Source organism: Physeter macrocephalus, chromosome 13, assembly GCF_002837175.3.
Source record: "Physeter macrocephalus isolate SW-GA chromosome 13, ASM283717v5, whole genome shotgun sequence".
NCBI classification, from domain to species: domain Eukaryota; kingdom Metazoa; phylum Chordata; class Mammalia; order Artiodactyla; family Physeteridae; genus Physeter; species Physeter macrocephalus.
The window spans coordinates 13,227,143-13,249,906 of record NC_041226.1 but is presented as its reverse complement, the minus strand read 5'-3'; the positions used below and the strand labels follow the sequence as shown (position 1 = coordinate 13,249,906).

Here is a 22,764-nt window from a genome sequence, read left to right as displayed (position 1 = left end):
AGGGAGGGAGGGAGAGAGAGAGAGAGAGAGAGAGAGAGAGAGAGAGAGAGAGAGAGAGAAAAGAAAGAAAGAAAGGAGGGAGGGAGGGAGAGGAAGAAGAAAGGAAGGAAGGAAAAGAAAGAAAGAAAGAGAGAAAGAAAGAAAAGAAAAGAAAATGTTGAGAATGACTTCAGGATGGCTTCGCAGGATAATTTAGAGGGCTTTTTAGGAATAACCCTACTCCTAGTAGTGCACCAAGCACAAGGGAAGGTAACAAGATGTTTTTGGTCATACCAGGCAAATGGCCATTCATTCTTCTGTAGATTTGCATTTCTCAGAGGAACAAAGTGGAAAGAGGAAGAGTGAAAGATCACTTGTGTTTACCAGAATTACAGGCTGGAGTCACAGAAATAAATTAAAAAATCTTTTTTTGAGTTAAGCCCCCTGCGCATTACTTGTGTGTTGATATATGAGAAGTTCTGAATGAAGAATAGGGAGTTTTGAAAAAAACATGTTTCTGTCCTTTGCGTGGTGTGTCTGTCATGAACTGTTCTGCTGTGTCACCACAGCACATTCCCCATATTTGGGCTGAACCGCATTTATTGAGAAACAGGTGGGCGGGGGAGACAGAGAGAGAAGGAGGATGTACGTGTTAGAGGCGAACTCATTTCTATTGTTCCTAAACACTCATCAGGGTTAAAAAATGGCATCCAAGGTGTCCTGGGGTGACTTTATAACAACGAGAAGGTGGACATATACCTCCCTACCTATAAAAACAATTTCAAAACATCTATTTAGAAAAAGGGAAATATCCCTTTTCGGAATTTGAGCTAAGCTGTTCTACATGGATATCATCTGATATTTAGAATAATACAGTTTTCTGAAGGACACACTGGGAGCATTTTTTAAAAGTGGTTTATTGACTACATCAGTAAAATAATACCGTATTGCTTACAAAAAAGCTGGCAGGTTTGTAAAATTCTTAAAGTTTTAAGGATATTTGGTGTTTTGATCAGCAAACAGTTTAGAAGATAAAGCGTCCCCAAAGCTAATTTGATTTGCTCTGCAGTTTGCTAACAATGGGGTTCTTTACTGCCTAACGAAAATGTTTAGATGATAAGATGGCCAGAATACGTTTTTAAAGTTAGAGTTGTATTTTAGAAGTAGCCATATAATGTGAACTCTCTTAATTCTACTAAGGAGTCTAGATTGTTTCTATTAGATATAACTTTAGAAGCAAAATATGTAAAGTTTAACAGTTAACTAGAGGAACTGCAACATACACAACTTGGTAGATATTTATTGAATGAAAGGGTATTTATTCCTGAAAAAGCTGAATCAGATTTTTATAAATTGCAGCATACTTTTACATTTATAATGAGTCATTTTGTAAGACAAATAATCTCTCCCAAATTTACATTTGTGGCAAAGCCAGATTTTCATACATCAGAATTGCTTCGAGTAAGGGCACCTTTAAGATGCCTTGTGTTGTATCTTTTTGAGGTTGCTAAGGTACAGAAAGTTTGTTTTTTTTTAAGGGCAACAGTTATTCAGTTTATAAACAATTCAGTAAAAATAGATTTCTGAGGATCTTCAATTTGTAATTGATAAATCATCCATGCTAAAATAGTTGGCCTTGATTCTATTTTCCTTGAGAATGTGGAATGTTTTATAAACACACTAAGATTTACAAATATAGGAGGGAGGAAAGAAAGAATTGCACTGTCTAATGTGATGATATACATTTGTGCATACATGAAATTTCAATCAAAACATTCTAATACAAACAGTAAAGTACGTTAGAATTTGGTCTAAATTAAGAAAAGGCTGTAAGTAACACATAATCTACTTTGTTGCAATCCTATTTGGGTCCTACTGTGAGTTAAAGACCTATATTTTTTTCTGTTATCTTGTCTCTCTGCTGAGTTCTGGTGATATAATTCAAGTTTTAAGACAAGTAAGAGCTCCTGATGAATGGGTTGTCTCTTTGTAAGATTTTCACTACCTATTGTCTAACTGGGAATGCAAGACTTATCTTGGGAGTAAAAAAAACATGGAGCCACATTTTAGAGTAAATAGCACACTACTTTTTGAATGGATACTGGAAATCCAGTCTTCTTGTCATTTTAACAAGAGCTGAACCAAGATCTGTAGGCATCTCAGAGAGAGTAATCATATGGTTCTGCTCCAAAATCTGTTGAGGAAAGGTGGGGGAGGAATCAATCTTTGTTAATAAAATGTTTATACGGAAAGAAATTGAAGTATGAAGCAGAATCAATGCTTGGAAAAATAATGGGCAAAACATTTCCTAATTTTTGCAGTTCTTCTTCTCTTCTAGGTTTTTTATTGGGATTTTTCTGACTCTGGAGGTGTTTTTCAGTTGATACAGAATTCAAAAAGTACAGAAGTAACATGTCTTTCACCCTTCTCCCCAGCCACCATTTTCTTTCCAGAAGCATCTAATGTCGTCAGTTTCTTGTGCATCCTTTCAGAATAATGAAAGTATTTATCTTCAGTCCCTGCCTCGAAACTATTATATTAAAGGTTCAAAAGGCAATCAAGTAAATCACTCCTTTCTGTAAGGAACGTGAATCCTCTGTATTACCACTTCAGAATTTCCTCTGACTTCCTAATTTCCAGGTTCTGAGTGGCATGATCATCACAAAAAAATATTTAGAAGTGTTATTTTTTCACACTTGAGGGCACTGCCTACTTTAGTAGGAATGTGACCAACTTATATTTTGAGAGTGTGTTGTGATATTTTTATGATTCATATAGATAAGTACCCAAGTACCGTCTTGACTGCCCTGCTTCTTTATCCAGCTCTGATCACCTCCTTGTATCATAAAGGGAAAAGAGCCCACTGATAGAGGACCCAGGTTTCAGTCTGAGCAGTGAGCAATGCTTCTTTTCCGAGAGTAGGTTGACTTTTTCTGAAGCTCCTTGGAGTGGGACCCTACAACGGCTTTGTTGTCTGTCAGCTGTGCTGGCTAACTGGCCCCTGTAGGAGCTTGCCTTTTGTTTTGTATCTGTATTTCAGAACACACTCCTGTTTTCCCACCCTCTCCCTACTTCCCACCTTTTCCTTGCTCCTGAAGTCTCTCATCCCTCCTCCTCCCAGTCTTAACTCAAGCTTCAGTCAAGACATTAGACTTTTTCAGAGGTAATGCTCCCATTCTTCCAGTGACCAGATGGACAAACCTACCTGAATCTGCCCTCATTCTCCCCTCTTCCCTTCTGTGGCCCCACTTCCTCTATCTTTTGCAACATGAATCTCTCCTTTTTTTACTGATTAATTTTCTCTCAATGTGTAAGATGGTCTCTAGAAGCCCCATCTTAAAAACACAAAACAACACTCCACTGATCCCACCTTCCTCAACAGCTACCACCCTGTTAGGTCTCCCACGGTCTCTCACCTGTACTGTAGTGTGTTCTAGTTGGTCTCCCTGCTTTCTTACCATCCTGCTTTTCTCCACATAAGCAGCCAGTGTGATCATGTAAAAATGCATGAGGTCATTTAACTTCTTTGTTTTTTAAACCCATTTAAAGTCTCCCCTTTGCACTTAAAATAAAATCCATTTTCCACACATTGCCTTCAAAGTCCATCATGAGCTGCCTCCAGCCCACCCCTCCCACCTCACCTCCTTGCCCACTCCTCCTTGGCCACACAGGCTTTTCCTTCAGCTACCCAAACTCACCAAATTCTCCCCCCCCTTAGGCCACCCTCTTAGAACTTTTGCCTGGAATTCTCATTCCACAGCTTCTGGAGAAGCTGGCACTGTCGCCTCTCTGTTTGTTACCAAACCAGACTTCAGTCCACTCACCCAATGTGCAGCAAAGCCAATCTACTGACACTAGGTTATGGTGAAGGAAAGTACAGTGTTTCTTGCAGGGCCAAGCAAAGAGAAGGGGTAGCTCATGCTCAAAAGACCCGAATTTCAGGGTCCCTTGAGATTCTGTATGAATTTTAAAATGTAATTTTCTATTCTGCCAAAAAATTGGGATTTTGGGGGGTAATATTGACAACAATATTAAGTCTTTCAATCCATGAACATGGGATGTGTTTCCATTTACTTATGTCTTTCATTTCTTTCAGCAGTGTTTTATAGTTTTCATTATGCAAGTCTTTCACCACTTTGGTTAATTCCTGAGTGTTTTATTTGTTTTGATTCTATTGTAAATGGGATTGTTTTGTAATTTCCTTTTCAGATTGTTCATTGTTAGTGTATAGAAATGCAGCTGATTTTTGCATGTTGACTTTGTATCCTTCTGCTTTGCTGAATTTGGTTATTAGTTCTAACAGATTTTGTGCGTGTGGACTCATTAGGGTTTTCTACATATAAGATCATATCATCTGCAAACAGATGAATTTACTTCTTCCTTTCCAATTTGAATGCCTTTTATTTCTCTTTCTTGCCTAATTGTTCTGGGTAGAACTTCCAGTATTATGTTGAATAGAAGTGACAAAAGCGGGCATCCTTGCCTTGTTCCTTATTTTAGAGGAAAAGCTTTCAGTCTTTCACCATTGAGTATGATGTTTGCTGTGGGTTTTTTTTTTTTTTTTTTTTTTTTTTTTTTTTTTTCGGTATGCACGCCTCTCACTGTTGTCGCCTCTCCCGTTGCGGAGCCCCCGCTCCGGCGCGCAGGCTCAGCGGCCATGGCTCACAGGCCCAGCCACTCCGCGGCGTGTGGGATCTTCCCGGAACCCATGTTCCCTGCATCGGCAGGCGGACTCTCAATCACTGCGCCACCAGGGAAGCCCCTGTGGGTTTTTTAATATATGTTTTTTATTATGTTGAGATAGTGTCCTTCTATTTGTAGTTTGTTGGCATTTTCTCATGAATGGATGTTGAATGTTTTCAAATGCCTTTTCTGCATCAGTTGAGATGACATGTGTTTTTTTCCCTTCCTTCTGTTAATATGGTATATTACATTGATTGATTTTTATATGTCTAACCATCCTTGCATTCCAGGAATAAATCCCACTTGGTCATGGTATATAATCCTTTTAATATGCTGCTGAATTCAGTTTGTTCGTATTTTGCTGAGGGTATTTGCATTGATGTTCATAAGGGACATTGGTATAGTTTTCTTTTCTTGTAGTGCCTTTGTTGGCGTTGGTTTCAGGATAATTCTGGCCTCATGGAATGAGTTAGGAAATGTTCCCTCTTCTTCAATTTTTTGGGAAAGTTTGAGAGGATTGGTATTAGTTCTTTAAATGTTTGGTAGAATTAGCAAGGTCCCAGTGAATTAGCAGGTCCTGGACTCTTTGTCAGGAGATTTTTTTGATTACTTGTTCAGTCTCCTTCTAGTGATAGATCTATTCAGATTTTCTGTTTCTTCTCCAGTTCATCTAGGTTATCTAATTTGTTGGAGTACAGTTGTTCATAGTACTCTTTTATAACATATTTATTTCTGTAGAATCAGTAGTTTGGTTTCACTGATTTTTTTTCTATTGGTTTTCTGTTCTCTGTTTCATTTATCTCTGCTCTAATCTTTATTATTGTCTTCCCTCTGCTAGCTTGGGGTTTAGCTTGTTCTTCATTCTCTAGTTCCTTAAGTTGGCCTAGGCTTTAATGTCTGGCTTCCAAAAGGAGAAAAAGAGAAACTTAAAAGGGGGTGAGGTGGAGAAAAAGTATCAGCCCTTTAAAGCCCCTGGAAGTCACTTCAGCCAGAGGGGAAGGGTCTTGCACCAGTGGGAGGTGCAAGATCAACGGCTGCCCTCCAGTTAGTCTGCATCTCTGTGATTGGATCAGCAGTCGGTGATCAGAGCACAGGTACCTGATGTTTGGAGGACCCGGTCCTTTTTGCCTACCTTGGCTCCCTGCGGAAGCCGTGCAGGCTGCTGCCAAGGGATATGGACTAGGTAACTGCTTCTTGTGCTAAGAACTGAAATTGGCCCAGATTAGCCACAATTTACCATCCAAGCCTTCCCCTGAAGTTGCCAGCCTTCAAATGACTCGAGTTCCAAAATAGTTACATTAGATTCTTCTAGTGTAATAATTGTCTACGTGGGAAGACAGATTCCTGGTGCTTCATACTCTGCCCTCTTCTTAGAATTCTCTTCCTAGTCTTTTTAAAAGAGCCTTCCTCAGCACCCCATTTAGTTAGAATAGTCAGCTATTCTCTTCATTCTCTTCAGCTTCTTCCCCTTCTCTCTCATACTTTCTCCTTTTCCTCTCCTAATTCAGTGGGTCTTTTTTTTCATTTTTTCTTTTTAATCTTTTGGTGGTCACAAGTTCTTTTAAGAATTTGAAGAAAAATATCTATGAATTATCTCCCTAGAAAAATATATGCACAATCACCCAAAATGAGCAGACAGTTCAGAGGTCCATAGGTGCTCTGAAATTCCACCAGGGGGCCCCTATTATAAGGACGCATGTCTGTCATCTTCCTTTGACACTGTGGGCAGGAAGTATTCTACTCCTGCAACAAGACATTCACTAGGAGATTGGTGAATGCGAACTGCCCTCTCACAGATTTGTAGGAAGTCTCTGATTACAGCTAGAAAAGCCTCTTTCCTGGCATATGAAATCATGATGCCATTTCCATGTTTATCCACCAACTGGCATGTTTATCCAATGACATTAAACTGGTATGTGTATGAGGTAGTTACTTACACCTTACAATACAAACTTGTGATTGCCACTCATTTGGAACATGTAGAGATGACAGGCCAGTTTAAGTGAGGACAAATTTGAATTAATCAAATATATGTCTGTGTATTTGTGTGTGTGTGTATGTGTTTAATTAATTTACTTATTTTATTTATTTTTGGCTGCGTTGGGTGTTCATTGCTGCGCATGGGCTTTCTCTAGTTGTGGCGAGCAGGGGCTACTCTTCATTGGGGTTCCGGCTTCTCATTGTGGTGGCTTCTCTTGTTGCGGAGCACGGACTCTAGGTGCACGGGCTTCAGTAGTTGTGGCACGCAGCTTCGTAGTTGTGGCACACGGGCTTAGTTGCTCCACGGCATGTGGGATCTTCCTGGACCAGGGCTCGAACCCGTTTTCCCCTTCATTAGCAGGTGGATTCTTAACCACTGCGCCACCAGGGAAGACCCTGTGTGTGTGTTTTAAGCCTCGTTTCTCTTCAGGTGTGTACAGTAATAAGACATGATATACATGTGCCAACAGTGATAATAATAGCCAGCTATTTTCTAGATAGCATTCTTTTGGGTCTCTCTTTACACTTTAAAAGCCATATCAATTACTGGTGTACAAGAAGTGCTGTAGAAGTAGTCAAGGAAACAGTCTCTTCTTTTAAGGAGGTTAAATGTTCTTTTGGCGGGGATTCCCTGGCAGTCCGGTGGTTGGGTTCAATCCCTGGTCGGGGAACTATGATCCTGCAGACCACGCAGCACAGCCAAAAAAAAAAAAAAAGTTCTTTTGGCAAGTGTGTTCAAATTCTAAATTTCTGTAGTAAACTGTTTTATGGAGGGAATGCTGAGATAAACTTAATGCTGGCCGTGGATTAGAGGGTCAAAATTGATAAGGTTGAAAATTTTAAAAACAAAACAAATAATGAAATAACAGTGTTCTGTCATTAATGTTTCTGGAGTGGCCCCTGCAACCCATGGATACCCCGGGCTGACTGGGGTACACTGCCTGGTAGGTGATGTAGATTTTTCTTGGCCACATTGACCAAGAAGCAGTGCCCATGAGGGGTTGTTCAGTGGTTCCATATGCTCCTGAGCAGACAACCAATGTATGCATCTTAAACAGTATTTTTTGAATTATGTTTTCTTCAGGATTGAATTCACCAGTTGAATCTTCCAGTGAGGCCAAGTAAGTGGAAATAAGATTGAGTAACTGCTAACGGGAGTTGGATTTAAACGGACAACTTAAAAAATAAAAGGCTCATATCTCCCAAACTTTTATCCAGCCTGGCAAATTGGATTTTAGTGTGGAACGATGCACAGTTAGATCATGGAGTGTGCATGTGGCCAGTGCTGCTTTCTTTTCAGTGGTCCTGTTTATTTAAAAAAACTTGAAAATGAGAAGTTGTTTTGCTCACTCAGTTAGGGTTTATTGTAAAACTCAGATGGCAGAGAAAGAGAGTACAGTATTGGTTGTGCGCTGTGAGGGTGTGAAGTGGGCCGCGAGCGAGCCGGAGAAGGCGTGGTCGTGGCGCTGTCTTTCTTCTGCCCAAAGAGGGAGCGCTAACGGTGCACAGATGGCCTTTGTGGATGTCTGGCCGCATCAAGGCCTTGATGAAGGCGCTGAAAATGGTGGCAGACATAGTCACGCCAAGTGTACATTTTCACTCTTATTCCCCAGGGGTGATAAAAATAATGCTAGAAAGAAACAAAAAGGTGGAGAGAAAAGTGGGCCCTGTGCTGTGTGGGTAGATGGCATTTGTCATAAAAATGGCCAGTTTGATAGCCTCGGAAAGAAGAAGTTGTTCTGCCTGGCTCCATGCGGTGTAGCTTCATAGGTGAAGGTGTTAACTTTCGGTCTCCCCAGGGGTAGCAACGTAGCACCAACAGCTGAGGGAATACAGCTATTTTCCTTTTCCATTCTTGTGTTCCCCTAAAATAGAGGTCGAACAAATATTTTAAAGGTGCAAAATGCTATCAGAAAACACTATTTGAAATGAATATTACAGGAATATCTTGGCATAATGGCCACAAAACACTTTATCGCTTGGCAGGAAAGAGTTATAGAGGAAAGTAGCACATTAGCATTGAGGACTGCTTGTTTCGCCCAGTAAAAGCAAGTGCAGTGTACAAACAAGTGTATCCTGAATGTGTTATTTGCATTCATTTAGCACAAATAAATCATTTGGTTTCACTTCGAAGTGGAAACAAAAATCCCATGTGTGGGATGACACGTGGTTGTTGTGTTAATCCCATGTGACACGACAGACACGGAGTCATGGACCCATCGCCCAGACAGACCCTCCCAGTGAGACCGAGCCCCTTCTTGATCCGCAGAGGAGGAAATGAGGGGCCCCGGAGAGAGCACAGGACTCGCCCGAGATCACACAGTTGATCCATGACAGCGATATGCAATTTTCTTACAAAAGTGAGAATTTAACCACAAAAAACTTTAGAAAATTACCCATATCTGCCAAGTGAGTTTGTCTTTTAACTGTGACTTACATCCTTCTAAATGCAGCTCAGTGATCATCTTTGGAACCCTTCTAGAAGCCCCCAGGTTGGACCAAGGGCTCTTCCTGCTATACCACCTCCTGCCTCTCTCTTCCGTAGCTCTTGTTATATTCTGTAGAAATCATCTGGTCGTGTTTTTGTGTATGAATCCTCCATGTACATTCATCTTTATAGTTTATTTTGTTTCATTCTTCTTTGTGCTTTATAGGAATGGAGTAATGACCAGCGTGAGTAACACCACCCCCCTTCCTCTTTTTGTGAGTTTTACAATGACCCCCCCGGGGGGTGCTCTGTGCTAATTATTACAGTGAGCCTGGCCAGTGGTGTTTTCAGGATGTCATGCTAGGTTAAAGCACATAGTCTGCGGGAACCTAAATTATCTGAGGATGGAAAGCCGTTCCGAACCAGGTGGACACGACTGAACAAACTTGGGCGAGGTGGGGGCCCTACACTGTCGCTGTCAGTGTGATGACCGGCTGGCGATAAACAGGGACCCTTTGTTCTACTAGTGGCTAAAACATTACAGGAATGTTCGATACTATGTATAAAATAGACAACTGATGGGAACATACCATATAGCACAGGAAACTCTATCTAATGCACTGTGGTGAACCTAAATGGGAGGGAAGTCCAAAAGGGAGGGGATATCTGTATCTGTATGGCTGATTCATTTTGTTGTGCAGTGGAGACTAACACAACGTTGTCACGCAACCAAGCGCCAATAAAAATTAATAATAATAATAAACATTATAGTAATGAGAATGGGAGGATAACCTTTGTGGACCTTAAACCACACCCCTGGACAAATAAGAACTATTAACATTGACAAGAACCGGAAGCCTTAGTGTCAGTGAGAGTCCAAGTTTGATTCTTTTTTTTTTTTTACATTTAGTTTTTATATTAAAAAATATATCAAACAAGTGTAGAGAATCATATTTTGAACATCTGTGGACCCAATCAGCTTTTCTAAACCTTAACTTTTTTTTACAGGACCTAAATATATGCATTTGTAATTTACTTTGTGTTTTTATTAAAATTTTTTATTAAAGTATAGTTGATTTACAATATTGTGTTAGTTTCAGGTATACAGCAGAGTGATTCACTTATACATATACATATATATGCACACTATATATATTATTTTATATGTACTATGTATATTTTCCAGATTCTTTTCCAGTATAGGTTTTAACAAGATATTAAATTTAATTCCTTAGGACTGTAACTTTTTGATATTTTGTATTCTTTTTCTTCCCTATCCAGTGGTCACTATTACAAATTTGACTTATTACTCTGAGATTCTAAATATGAGTCTCTGGGCCCTCCCCCAATGCAAGGGCTCTGTGTAATGGGACAGGAGCTGTGTCTTGTAGCAGTAAAATCATAGTTTTGGAGCCACGGTGAGGCTCATAAAGATTTGAAATGTGGCAGAGAGATGAAACTGCAGAGCCAGGGTTCCCAGATCCTAGATTCTTGACTAGTTAAGATTTCCCCAGGGGACGAGGAGGGACAGTGGCCCCTGAAAGTCACTCATCAGGGTGAACCTCAAACAGACATAGTTTGAGGAAATGTATGGTTTAGGGGTAATGCTTTTCAAACATTTTTTGACTGTAACCCACAACAACAAACAAACTTTGCTTGGTGACCCTCGACACATGCACATGTACACACACAAACACACACACACACACACACACACACAGAACACCTACCTCTGAATGAGACATTTAAATGGAATAATGCCTTTTCTTTCTTTGTTAGCTGCCCTGCAATATGGTCTACTTTGTTGTTTTTACAAAAGCTATGTGTTCCAGTAAGTTGATTTCCCAGGCCATTAATAGATAGGAACCCACAGTTAAAACGACAACAGCAGCAGCAAACCCTGGTTTAGAGAACTGTGATTTGTTTCATGGAGCAAAAGTTTTTTAAAGGGTATATTTTGTTTAACTCTGCTGAACATCTTTATACATAGCTGTTTTCTACTGCTGACCTGAGCTTAAAGATTTATGCCACAATTTACTAATAACAAATCCTATATAAAACTAAACAGAATTCAAAGCTCTTTGGGGGTTCAGATTATTCTGTGTCGTGTTACTTCTCTTTAGAGCTCCTGACCCTCTTCAACCATTGCTTTAATGCAGCCTGTCTCGATTAAGTAAACAGAGCTCGAACACAATGTCTTAACTATATTTTATAAATTCATGATTGTTAAGCCACAAAATCAACCTTTCCAAATAAAACAGTGTAAGTCAAACTGCCAAGAGAAAAAGAACAGCTATCGAGCCCTTAACGTCTCCTTTTCACCCTAGTTTACCTTTCTCCATACAGTGCTAACTAAAGTCTATACAAGGAATAAAGCGATGTATGTGTTGCTTCGTATTTATTGAATGTCACCAATTTTTGTGTAACCACCATCCTCTTCACAGAGCTGCCTGATGGTTATCACAAGAGCAGGCGTTGTGATAGCACCTTTGTTCAAGATGTGCATGTAATTGTACTCAGAAAGGTGCAGCTTTCCCCCCAGGGAAGCAAAGGAGAAAATTATGTTTACTTCATATTAAATGAGCTATTGTTGGAGATTATGAGCTAGATTGATTCCAAGATGCTAAAATGAGTCAGCTTTCTCCAAAATATTACCAGCAGCTACTTTAAACATTAACAAGGGAGCTGGTTTCTAAAATCTGGAAGAAGGAGAGAGTTTTGTTTAAGCCAGCTATTTCACAGAAGAGGAAATGCAGTTCTACCTCAGGAAATTTAAATGGGACTGTTGAATAACTGGGAAAGAATGTCTCCTTTAGATGAGAGGGCAAAGAAGAATTCAGCTGATTTTCAGGGAGAATAACAAATGTGACAGCAGTACTTTTTTGTGTACGCGTTTATGTATGTGACTATGCGTAACTTCTAGAACTTTCTGTCTTATGACCCCTTTCCATTTTTTTAAAAAAAGATTTATTAGGCTGTGCTGGGTCTTTGTTGTGGCACAAGGGATCTTAGTTGCGGCATGCATGTGAGATCTAGTTCCCCTACCAGGGATCAAACCTGGGCCGCTGCATTGGGAGTGCAGAGTCTTACCCACTGGACCATAATGGAAGTCCCATAACCCTTTCTACTTTTAAGAATTATTGAGAACTCCAAAGAACCTTTGCTGATGTGGCTCATATCTTTTTTTTTTTTTTTTTACCATTTTAATAATTAAAACTGAGAAGCTTATAAAATTTACTGGCTCATTAAAGACAACAATAAACTCATTATATAGTAGCATAAACTTTTTTTTGAAAAAACTAGATTTTACCCCCAAATAGTGAAAAGAGTGCTATTGTTTTATATTTCTGCACATCTGTTTACTGCCTGGTTTACTATATGACACTTGGATTCTCACATCTGCTCGTGAATACAATCTGTTGTCATCTGTTGTTTGGGTCGAAGTACATGGGGAAAATCTAGCACACACAGATGTGTAGTTGGAAAAGAGAGGGCCTCACAGCCCACTGAAAGGGACTCTGGAACTCCCAGGGGTCCTTGGGTCACATTTTGAGAACCACTATCCTATAAAGTAGTTTGGAAGAATATATGAGTGGTGAGATGATTAGTGGTCCTAATTTTTTTCTTTTTCATTTATATATATTTTGTACAGTGAAGATGGATCACTTGTGCAAACTATAAATTATAAAGGAAGAGGCATGAGCATGTTGAGAAAAAACCCTAGAAACCCAAGCAGAGACATTTATACTTGGGAAACCATGGAGCCACTGTAATTTCTCAAGTAGGAAAATGGCATGTTAAAAATTGTATTTGGTAGTACATGGATTAGAATTGGAAGAGAGGAGCTCCTTCAGAGGTGTTGCAGTGATCAAAGGGGGTGGGGGTGGTGAGGTGGGGCAGGGCTCAGATATGCAGAAATGGAGAGAAAGCTTCAAAATCTGAAAGACGTTTCGAAGGCAGAATTACCAAGACTTGGATATAGGGAATAAAGGAGAGGGAAGAGTCAAAGGTGACTGAGAGTTTTCAAGTCTAGAACATTTGAAGAATATTTTCCCTCTTACATCCAACCTTTAACCTTTTCTGAAAATTATCCTGATTAAGTTCACTGAAGTCTTATTTTGTGTTTTTCAGAGTTGGCCAGCCCATCCCAGGGCTTAGGAGAAAGTCAACCCACTTTCCAGCCTGCATTGGTCACAGTTATTTCCAGAAGAAAGGGAAGACCTATGACGTCCCTGGAGAGTTGGTACCTATGACATCCCGGGAGGCGTCCTTGCTCACTTCACTCGGGCCCTGCAGGCAGTGAAGGGCCTTGGGTCCAGCTCCTGTTTGCACTGGACGCCTGTGGTCCCTCTCTTATGCACTCCAGCACCCCCATCAGCTCCCTCTTCTCCTTCACCAGCCCAGCAGTGAAGAGACTGCTCGGCTGGAAGCAAGGAGATGAAGAGGAAAAGTGGGCGGAGAAGGCAGTGGACTCATTAGTGAAGAAGTTAAAGAAGAAGAAAGGAGCCATGGATGAGCTGGAGAGGGCTCTCAGCTGCCCAGGGCAACCCAGCAAGTGTGTGACGATTCCCCGCTCCCTGGACGGGCGGCTGCAGGTGTCCCACCGCAAGGGTTTGCCCCACGTCATTTACTGCCGAGTGTGGCGTTGGCCCGATCTCCAGTCTCACCATGAGTTGAAGCCACTGGAGTGTTGTGAGTTCCCATTTGGCTCCAAGCAGAAAGAGGTGTGCATTAACCCCTACCACTACCGCCGTGTGGAGACGCCAGGTGGGTTTCCTTCATGGTTCATTGTAAAAGGTAAGAGGGTGTGTCCCAGTTGGTGGATAACATGGGGCACTGGCAGGAGAAGGACCCCCCCTTACCGCAAGAGGGGGAGAGAAGAGAGGGAGGTTCGATTTGGAGGAACTGATCCAAATTTTGTAGTCAGAACAATCTAGACAGAAGATATTTTCATTTCAGTATACGTGTAAGCTTTGTGTGATTTTGAAAAATGCAGTTTTATTTTGATGCATTTTGGAGTCATCATCCAGTTCTTGAAAGCTCTTAATATGGCTCAACATGATCAACTGTAAAAAAATAAGCATCCTCCTCCCCATCCGCCTTTCCTGCACTCAACTGTGCTGAGCTAAACGGGCTGCACTTTCCCCAAGCTCAAGTAAGTGGAGATATCTCCTACCTGGGTCTGAAAACAGCCAGTGAAAGAGTTGCTAGAAATCCTTCCAAGACTGAAAATAGTGGCGGTTAGGGGAGATTGGTGGCTGTTCTTAAATATGGCTTTAAATATAGGAAGGTGTTGTACCTAAAACTCTTCACACACGTGTGTGTGTGTGTGTACCTATATTTCACACACACACACACACACACACACACCCTTTTGGAGAAGTCTGGTGTTCATCTTCATTCCTTCACACTGGCTGTAACAATTTGACTACATTTCTCTTTGGATGGAGTGTTCCTATGGCTTGATGGATGCAGTTTTTGTGGGAGCTTCCTCTCCCTGATTGGCCATCTGCCCCATTCCAGGAGACCAAAGGGCTGGCACATGCACTCTGGGAACTGGCCCATGTCCATTATGAGGCAGTTCTAGGTAGGAAGGCAGGTAGTGGGGGGAGTCCAGCCTGCCTTCTGGCCCCCTCCCAGGTTCAGTTAACCTTGCAGCCATCCTGGCTAAGTCATGCCCAGCCTATAGCAGTCTTAGTGAGGTGACCTTTCAGGCTCCCAGATCCCACTATCATGCTGTTAAACTGTTGTCAAGGAAGTCACCTGCCTGAGCATGGATGCTTCTACGGTCACATCACCCCGGATACAGGGTGAGACTGTGAAGAGAAAACCCCACATTCCTGGTGAATCTGATGTGCTTTCCCCTAGATCATGTAGGTCTTTGCTTTCTCCTCTTCTTTCCTGCTTCTCTCTGAGCTTTCTTTGCCTACTTTAAAAATACGTCGTCAATGAGTTTATGACAGAAATGACTTGATTTCTCTTTTGTTTCTAAGATTTGAATTATATTAAGCATTCAGAATACATCCCATGAAAAATATTTATAAGAAATCATTTTTCTCTTCCTGAGTAAGGTAGTTATAACATGTATCTTATAAGAAGTATCTTGTAAAATGTATCTGGCTTTCCTTTTGAACACTTGAAACCCTAATTTTAAAGGATTATTTCATGTTTTCATTTTTCATATTATGTGAGGTTCTTTCAGGAATGATAGTGTGAATGTTTTTACATATGGCAGGTAGATTTCATATCATCATATTTTAGGTCTGAGTTTCCAAAATGAAAAATGGGCAACGATTGTATTGATTTTAAGGTAATGTTTAAGCCATACCTTTTTTTTTTTATTCATGACTTTGATCTTTTAATAGAAAAAGGCAGATTTTACATCTAGCTTTCTGGCCGTGCTTAAAGTCAGCATTTTGAGAGCAATGAAGATGCTAATGTGCACCAGGTTTTCTGGGTCCCTAATTATCATACAGCTGAAGTTTTGCCTTTAAAATCTCTCATCTTTTGACCACCCGTTTTAGGAAACTTGAAGGCTGAATTCTGATTTTCTTTACACTCACACAACCACTTAAAAAATCAGTGTTAGTGCTTTTCAAACTATCTGTAGTGAAGGACCAGTTTTTTAAAAAATTTCCAATCCGTCAAATATCAGTATTTTTACAATACAAATGAATTACTAGGCAGATGAAACTTTTAAAAGACTTACAAAATACAAGCTCAATATTTTTTACTATTCATTTCAACAGATATAAAATGACTCTGTCAAGTGGCTATTAAAGTTTCTAAACGCAAACTCTCAGTTTCAGTACTTGTATTCCCACGGACTGGTACCCAGCATCTGGTAAAGTCTCACCAGTCCTCAGACCTCACTTTGTGTGGCTTGCGTCTGGTAGAAGCCGTGCAAAAATGTTTTCAGGGCTCATAATGATTTTTCTTCATGCAACCGGAGGTTATTTCAGGAGTATAATTTCTCCTCCGTGTAAAATGCCCACACTCTATCAGAACCACATGACTTTTGAAAAAGATACAAAAGCTTTTCTCCGCTTTGCTCTGCAGTTCCTTATACGCAGTAACTCCTTCCATTATCTGCCCCCAGGGTAATGCTTAGATAATGTGGTATTTAAAAGGTGGCATCACATTGAGACCAGTGTCTGTAAGCTCACTAGGTCATATTTGCAAGCAGCAGTTGTGATGCAGAAATAGAATTGAGTAATTAGAAATAGCTATTACTATAGATTGAATGTCTGTGTCCCCCCCAAATTCATATATTGAGAACCTCATGCCCAAGGTGATAGTATTAAGAGGCGGGGCCTTTAGATGACTAGGTCATGAGGCTAGACCCCCATGAGTGGGATTAGTGTCCTTATAAAATAGGCCCCAGAGAGACCCCATTCCCTTCCTACCGTGTAGGACACAGTGAGAAGAAGCCAGCCTGCAACCCAGAAGAGGGCTCTCCCCAGAACCTGACCAGGCTGTAACCCTATCTTGGGCTGCCCAGCCTCTGGAACTGTGAGAAATAAATTTCTGTTGTTTATAAGCTTCCCAGTCTATGGTATACCTGCTATAGCAACCCTAAGGGGCTAAGACAGCTGTGTTTTGAGTGAAAGTATTTACAAATATGATCAGTGCAAACCTAAGGTAAACTGAGCTTGTCAGGCTGAATTACAACCGGGATGATACCATCAGTTTTCCTTACAAATCTTCACTGCCTTTGGTTTTACCCAGATGATAGAAATACATTATCAAGATATTTGCCTCAGTAAAGAAAAATGCATCCTTTCTTTCCTTTTGGTGCCTCAGATCTGCAGGCCACGGTGGAGTGAAAGTCTCTGCATTCAGATATGAGGGAGTCTGTTTATCAATGTTAAGAATACACTGTAGATATCTTACATTAGAACTTAAGTCACAGAGAGTATCTGAATTCTTCATCCAAATAAGCAAAATGAGTGTTTATTTGATCTTTGTTAACACTGTGATCAAGAAGCATCACTGGAAAAGAAGTCATATGTCATTTACTATGTCAGCCCCTCACTTTCAGAGTATTCATGAGGCAAGGCATTTTTGTAAGCCTGTATATTCATGGATTACATAAAAGGAAATCGAGTGGCTTATCATCCAGGTCATTTTTGCACGGTGATGTTGAGTATTTGTTCTATCATGTCATAAGGCATATACAAATACTGGCTTTTGAAGGAGGAAGAAATCATTGTTTCTCTGCCACCCTCATCTCTGTAGTGGTTCAGCTTAAAACTTTTCATCTACCTGTTGGAGTTTATATTCTACCTGTAGAACTGAAAATTATTGCTTGTTAAGAAGCGATAAATAGTGGGTAAATGGTGGACTTCGTGATGGATGTTACTGTTATTCTATTGTAATTGTTGTCTGTTTACTCCAAAACATTTACTTTCTATGAAAGTTTTTATTGATACTTACATGTGATAACAAATCCATAGTGTGATTTGAAACAAGTGCTACCTCAGCCATTTCCAGAAGCAACCTCTTTTAATCATTCTTGCTTGGTTCTTTTGCTAGTTCTCTCCATTATTACTAAAAAAAATGAAGATAACTCTAGATAATATGCTTATACATCTGTTTCCAAATTTATCACTTTTCGCTAATTTCATTGACTCTAACATAAAAGGTGAAGATTTAGCTAATTTATATTACCTTTTTCCTTTCTTCTTCTCAATCTATATTTTGGTTTATATTATATTATTATATAAGTTAATATAATATTAATTATATTATTCTTTTGGCTATTCTATTAGTTTCCATTGTGGGATTTGAGGGGTAAGAATTATTCCCCTTAGAAGAGCATTGGTCCATTGCCTTCTACTGTCCAGCATAGGTGATGGGAAGTAATAAATCAGTTTCTCATGTCCTTGTAGGTGACTTTGAGGTGATCTTCTGGGAGCTTTTAGAATATTCAGTTTGTCCTTAAATGTTTGAAATTCAAGGTGGTATGACTAGGTCTGGATCTTTTTTTTTTGCGGTACGCAGGCCTCTCACTGTTGTGGCCTCTCCCATTGCGGAGCACAGTCTCCAGACGCACAGGCTCAACTGCCATGGCTCACGGGCCTAGCCACTCGGAGGCATGTGGGATCTTCCCGGACTGGGGCACGAACCCGTGTCCCCTGCATCGGCAGGCGGACTCTCAACCACTGCGCCACCAGGGAAGCCCTGGATCTTTTTTCATTAATTAGGCTGTATACTCTGTGGCTCTTTTCAATCTGATGACATAGATCCTTCTTTAGCTCCGAGACATTTTTGCCTATTATTTCTTTGATCACTTCGTCCCTCTGTTTTTCCTGCTTCTCTTTCTGGAACTTATGTTGGTGCCAGGTCACCCCTCAACAATACTTCATGGAATAGCTTGTTTCTGCCAAGCCTTGGGACACTTTACAAGTCAGTAGGAGCTAGGAATGCCTGGACAATGCTTGCCCTTGAGAATTGCATATGTTCCTGTTTTTGTATAGAATCAGGAGCGAATTGTTCTTTTTAAAGTATGGAACCCAGAAGGAAACATACTAAAATGAACAGACTTTATTTATAAGTTCTCTATTACTGTTTATCTTCTACTTATTCACTTTTGTTACTACTCACTGTTTATCTTTTACTTTATAACTTTTAGTTACCTTTAAGTCTTTCTGCTAAAGGCAAGTAGAATGTTTTTACTTAACCAGCCGTACGGAGCCTAAAAATTTAGGCTGGTCATCAAAGTAATTCACCGTGGTTTCTGAAGTAAAAATATCCTGGGCATGACTTGGAGTTTCATTCTGAGCAATAGAAACCGATATTGCATTAAAAAAACAAACAAAAATAAACACTTTATTGGCAGAATCAAAGGAAGCAGTGAACAGTCAGGTCTCCAGAAGGCCAGGTGATAGGACAGCTCTGGTCATTTCTGCGATGGGAATGAGTAGGCAATTTTTAGAGCGCTGACATCACAACGATTCTCTGCTAAACTTTTCGTTAATTGGCTGCGAGGAGAGAAACCATTGCTTCAGCTTGATTCCCAAGCTGTCTTTTGAGGAGGAGATGGGACCTTCGTGGACAGTGTCACGATGAGCGCACAGAATGGTAGACAGGTGGTTCCCAAAGGAAAAACAGGAGTTTATCACCCAAAAATGGACAGACGAAAAGCAGCCCGCGTCCACTCTCCTTTGGGCGGATGAGCCGAGGTTCTAACGCACCGGTTCCTTCCTCCCCCCCAGTTCTGCCTCCCGTGCTCGTGCCCAGACACAGCGAGTACAACCCGCAGCTGAGCCTCCTGGCCAAGTTCCGCAGCGCGTCCCTGCACAGCGAGCCGCTCATGCCGCACAACGCCACCTACCCCGACTCCTTCCAGCAGCCTCCGTGCCCGGCCTTCCCTCCGTCGCCCGGGCCCCCGTTCCCGCAGTCCCCGTGCACAGCCGGCTACCCTCACTCCCCGGGAAGCCCTTCCGAGCCGGAGAGCCCCTTCCAGCCCTCAGGTCAGTGAAAGCCGCGGTCTCCCGGGATACGAGTACCCTACATGGTTGTGTAGGCGGGGCCATCGTAAAAACCAGCGCTGCCACTTGCAGTTCACACAGCAGTTTCCTGCGGGCCGTTGGACCCTGCCCACCCTCTAACCTGATCAGGACTCTACCCATTTTGGAACGGTTATCAATTTCTTTCTTTTTTAAAAAAATTTTTATTGAGGTATAATTGATTTACAGTGTTGTGTTGTGTTTACAGTTTCAGGTGTACAGCAGAGTGAATCAGTTATACATGTACATATATCCACTTTTTTTTTAGATTCTTTTCCCATATAGGCCATTACAGAGTATGGAGTAGCATTCCCTGTGCTATACGGGAGGTCCCTATTAGTTACCTATTTTATATATAGTAGTGTGTATATGTCAATCCCAATCTTCCAGTTTATCCCTGTACAATCCAGTGGCATTAAGTACATTCACACTGTTGTGCAACCATCACCACGATCTATTTCCAAAATTTATTCATCACCCCAAACAGAAACTCAGTGCCTGTTAAGCAGTAGATCACCATTACCTCTTCCTCTAGCCCCTGGTAAGCTTTTATCTACTTTCTGCCTCTATGGATTTGCCTATTCTAGGTACCTTATATAAATGGAACCGTACAATCTTTGTGGGATTTTTTGTGTCTGACTTATTTCACTTAGCACGGTGTTTTTCAGAGTCCATCCACATTGTAGCAGAATCAGTTACTCCATTTTTGTAACTGAACAATAGTCCATTGTATGGATATACCACATTTTAAAAAAATTCATTCATTGGTTGATGGATATTTGGGTTGTTTCTACCTTTGGCTCTTGTGAGTAATGTTGCTATGAACATTGATGTTCAAGTATTTGTTCGAGTCCCTGCTTTTACTTCCTTTGGGTACATACCTAGGAATGGAACTGATGGGTCATATGAACTCTACGATCAGCCCCTTAATTTTGTAGATAGATTGACTCAAGGACCTACAAAAGGGTCCCCTTTATAACTTTTGCACCAGGGTCATAGTTCATTTTCTCTTAGGGAAATGCCTTATCACTGGCACTGCGGTGTGGTCCATGGACCACGTGCATTAGAATCATCAGCAATGCCTGTTAAAACCTGCATGGCGGGCTTCCCTGGTGGCGCAGTGGTTGAGACTCTGCCTGCCAATGCAGGGGACACGGGTTCGAGCCCTGGTCTGGGAAGATCCCACATGCCGTGGAGCAACTGGGCCCGTGAGCCAGAATTACTGAGCCTGCACGTCTGGAGCCTGTGCTCCACAACAAGAGAGGCCGCGATAGTGGGAGGCCCGCGCACCGCGATGAAGAGTGGCCCCCGCTCGCCACAACTAGAGAAAGCCCTCGCACAGAAACGAAGACCAACAGAGCCATAAATAAATAAATTTAAAAAAAATAAATTCATAAACTTAGTGTCAGAGAGAATTTAAAAAACAAAAACTTACACTTGCTACTCTTTAAAAAAAAAAAAAAACCTGCATGGCTGCATCCAGCCACTGATCTATTGACTCACAATTTCGGGGGGTGGGCCCAGGAATCTGCATTTTAACAGGTTCCACTGGCGATTTTTATGCCCACTTAAGTGTGAGAACTCCTTGGATGGACGATTCAGTTCTACAAAAGCAGTGGAGTTAATGCCATTGAACTCCACTGCTAACATAACAAGACCATTCGGAACCGACGTTAGGAATGTAGACAGAAGGAATCATTTGTTCTGAGGTCCTCGATACAGACTTTTCTCTCTGCCTCAGGAGTTTTGATTGTTTTGAATTAATTTCTGATAACATGTTATCTACTGAATGCATACCATTTGCCTAATTATGATCATCTGATCATAAAACTGATATTTGGGGAGAAGAGCCCTTCTCAGCATGCCTTGGGCACAAGCTTATAATCAGGTTTCAGCCATTCTGTGCTTTGGGGGCCATATTTTGAACAGTGTTGAGTCAGAGTTTCCCTTTGGCCATTGTACAATCCATGGCACCAGAGGAACTGAAAATTAAATTCACTTCAAAGAAGGTTTGGCATTCTCTGTTTTGAAAGCCAGATAACAGACTATAGAGAAGAGCTAGGAGAATAGCTCCTAGGTTTGAAGATCTCATCATGAAGTCATTTGAACCCAATAATAACTCATAAGTCAGAGGGACAGCGAATCAACCCTCTAGTGAGGGGCTCAGGACAACCAGTTTCTCCTGGAGGACTGTCCCAGTGTCACCGTAGAATGGCCCCCTTACATTACTGGTCTCTGTAGCAGTGACACTGTCCACCAAAGCCAGGAGTTTAGTGGCAGAAAGGGTTGACTCAAGCTGTCCTTGTGTAGTCTGTCAGTTTGATGTTCCTATGTTTTACTGCTTTCTTTTAGTTGACACACCACCCCCGCCTTATCATGCCACCAAAGCCCCAGGGACCCAGAATGCCTGACCTGTAGATGCCACAGCTGAGAGTCACTTAGTACTGTCAGTGCCTAACGGAAGTCACTTGGCAGATGAACAGCCAAATGTAGCTGTTTTCCAAGAGTACTTCCTGTTACCACCTCCCTTCTGGAAAACAAAGAAAAAAGCAAAAAGAAAACAAAACGTGCCGGCCTGCTGTTTCATAAGTGTTTACAGGGGCAGATAGTGTGGCTTCGCATTTTGACTTTGGCATTCCTCAGTCCCACAGAGTGAATGTTTTGTGTGTTATCCTGGTTAGTAGAACAAGTAAATTTTAAATTTTAACCGAACATTTAGGAGTCTGTAGTTCTGGATGTTTTAGTATGGAATTAGGTATTTAAGAAGTTAGTAATTTTGTCCCATTAGTGTTTCTTTACTATAATAGGTTTATAGTCATGTCTTTCATTTGGCTTAGAGGAGTGCTCTTCAAAATATGTATATAGTTTTTACATAATTTTATTTGTGTCCTGTAATAGGCTAGATAAATATTGCTCAACTTTAATGTTCATACAGACCACGTGGCGATCTTGTATAAATGCAGATTTTGATTCCCTAGATCTGGGGTGCTTTCCAAGAATCTGCATTCCTAACAAGCTCCCAGGTGATGCAGTGGCTGCAGTTCCAGGAACCACACTGAGCAGGGAGGGTCAAAGGGCTTTACTATCTAAAGTATCTCAGAGGGGGCTTCCCTGGTGGCGCAGTGGTTGCGCGTCCGCCTGCCGATGCAGGGGAACCGGGTTCGCGCCCCGGTATGGGAGGAT

At 41.2% G+C, this 22,764-nt stretch overlaps 1 protein-coding gene across 4 annotated transcripts in view; it reads left to right on the top strand.

The window, feature by feature from the left end:
- SMAD9 (SMAD family member 9) overlaps positions 1-22,764 on the top strand; it is a 59,455-nt gene that overhangs the window by 22,367 nt on the left and 14,324 nt on the right. For 3 of the 4 annotated variants that reach the window (XM_024125859.3, XM_024125861.3, XM_055089438.1), the window contains exons 2-3: positions 13,202-13,867; positions 19,288-19,545. In XM_024125859.3, coding sequence (XP_023981627.1) covers positions 13,426-13,867; positions 19,288-19,545 — 700 coding nt within the window. In that variant the 5' untranslated portion in view covers positions 13,202-13,425. The remainder of the gene's footprint in view (positions 1-13,201; positions 13,868-19,287; positions 19,546-22,764) is intronic. The other variant, XM_055089437.1, reaches the window with a different exon arrangement.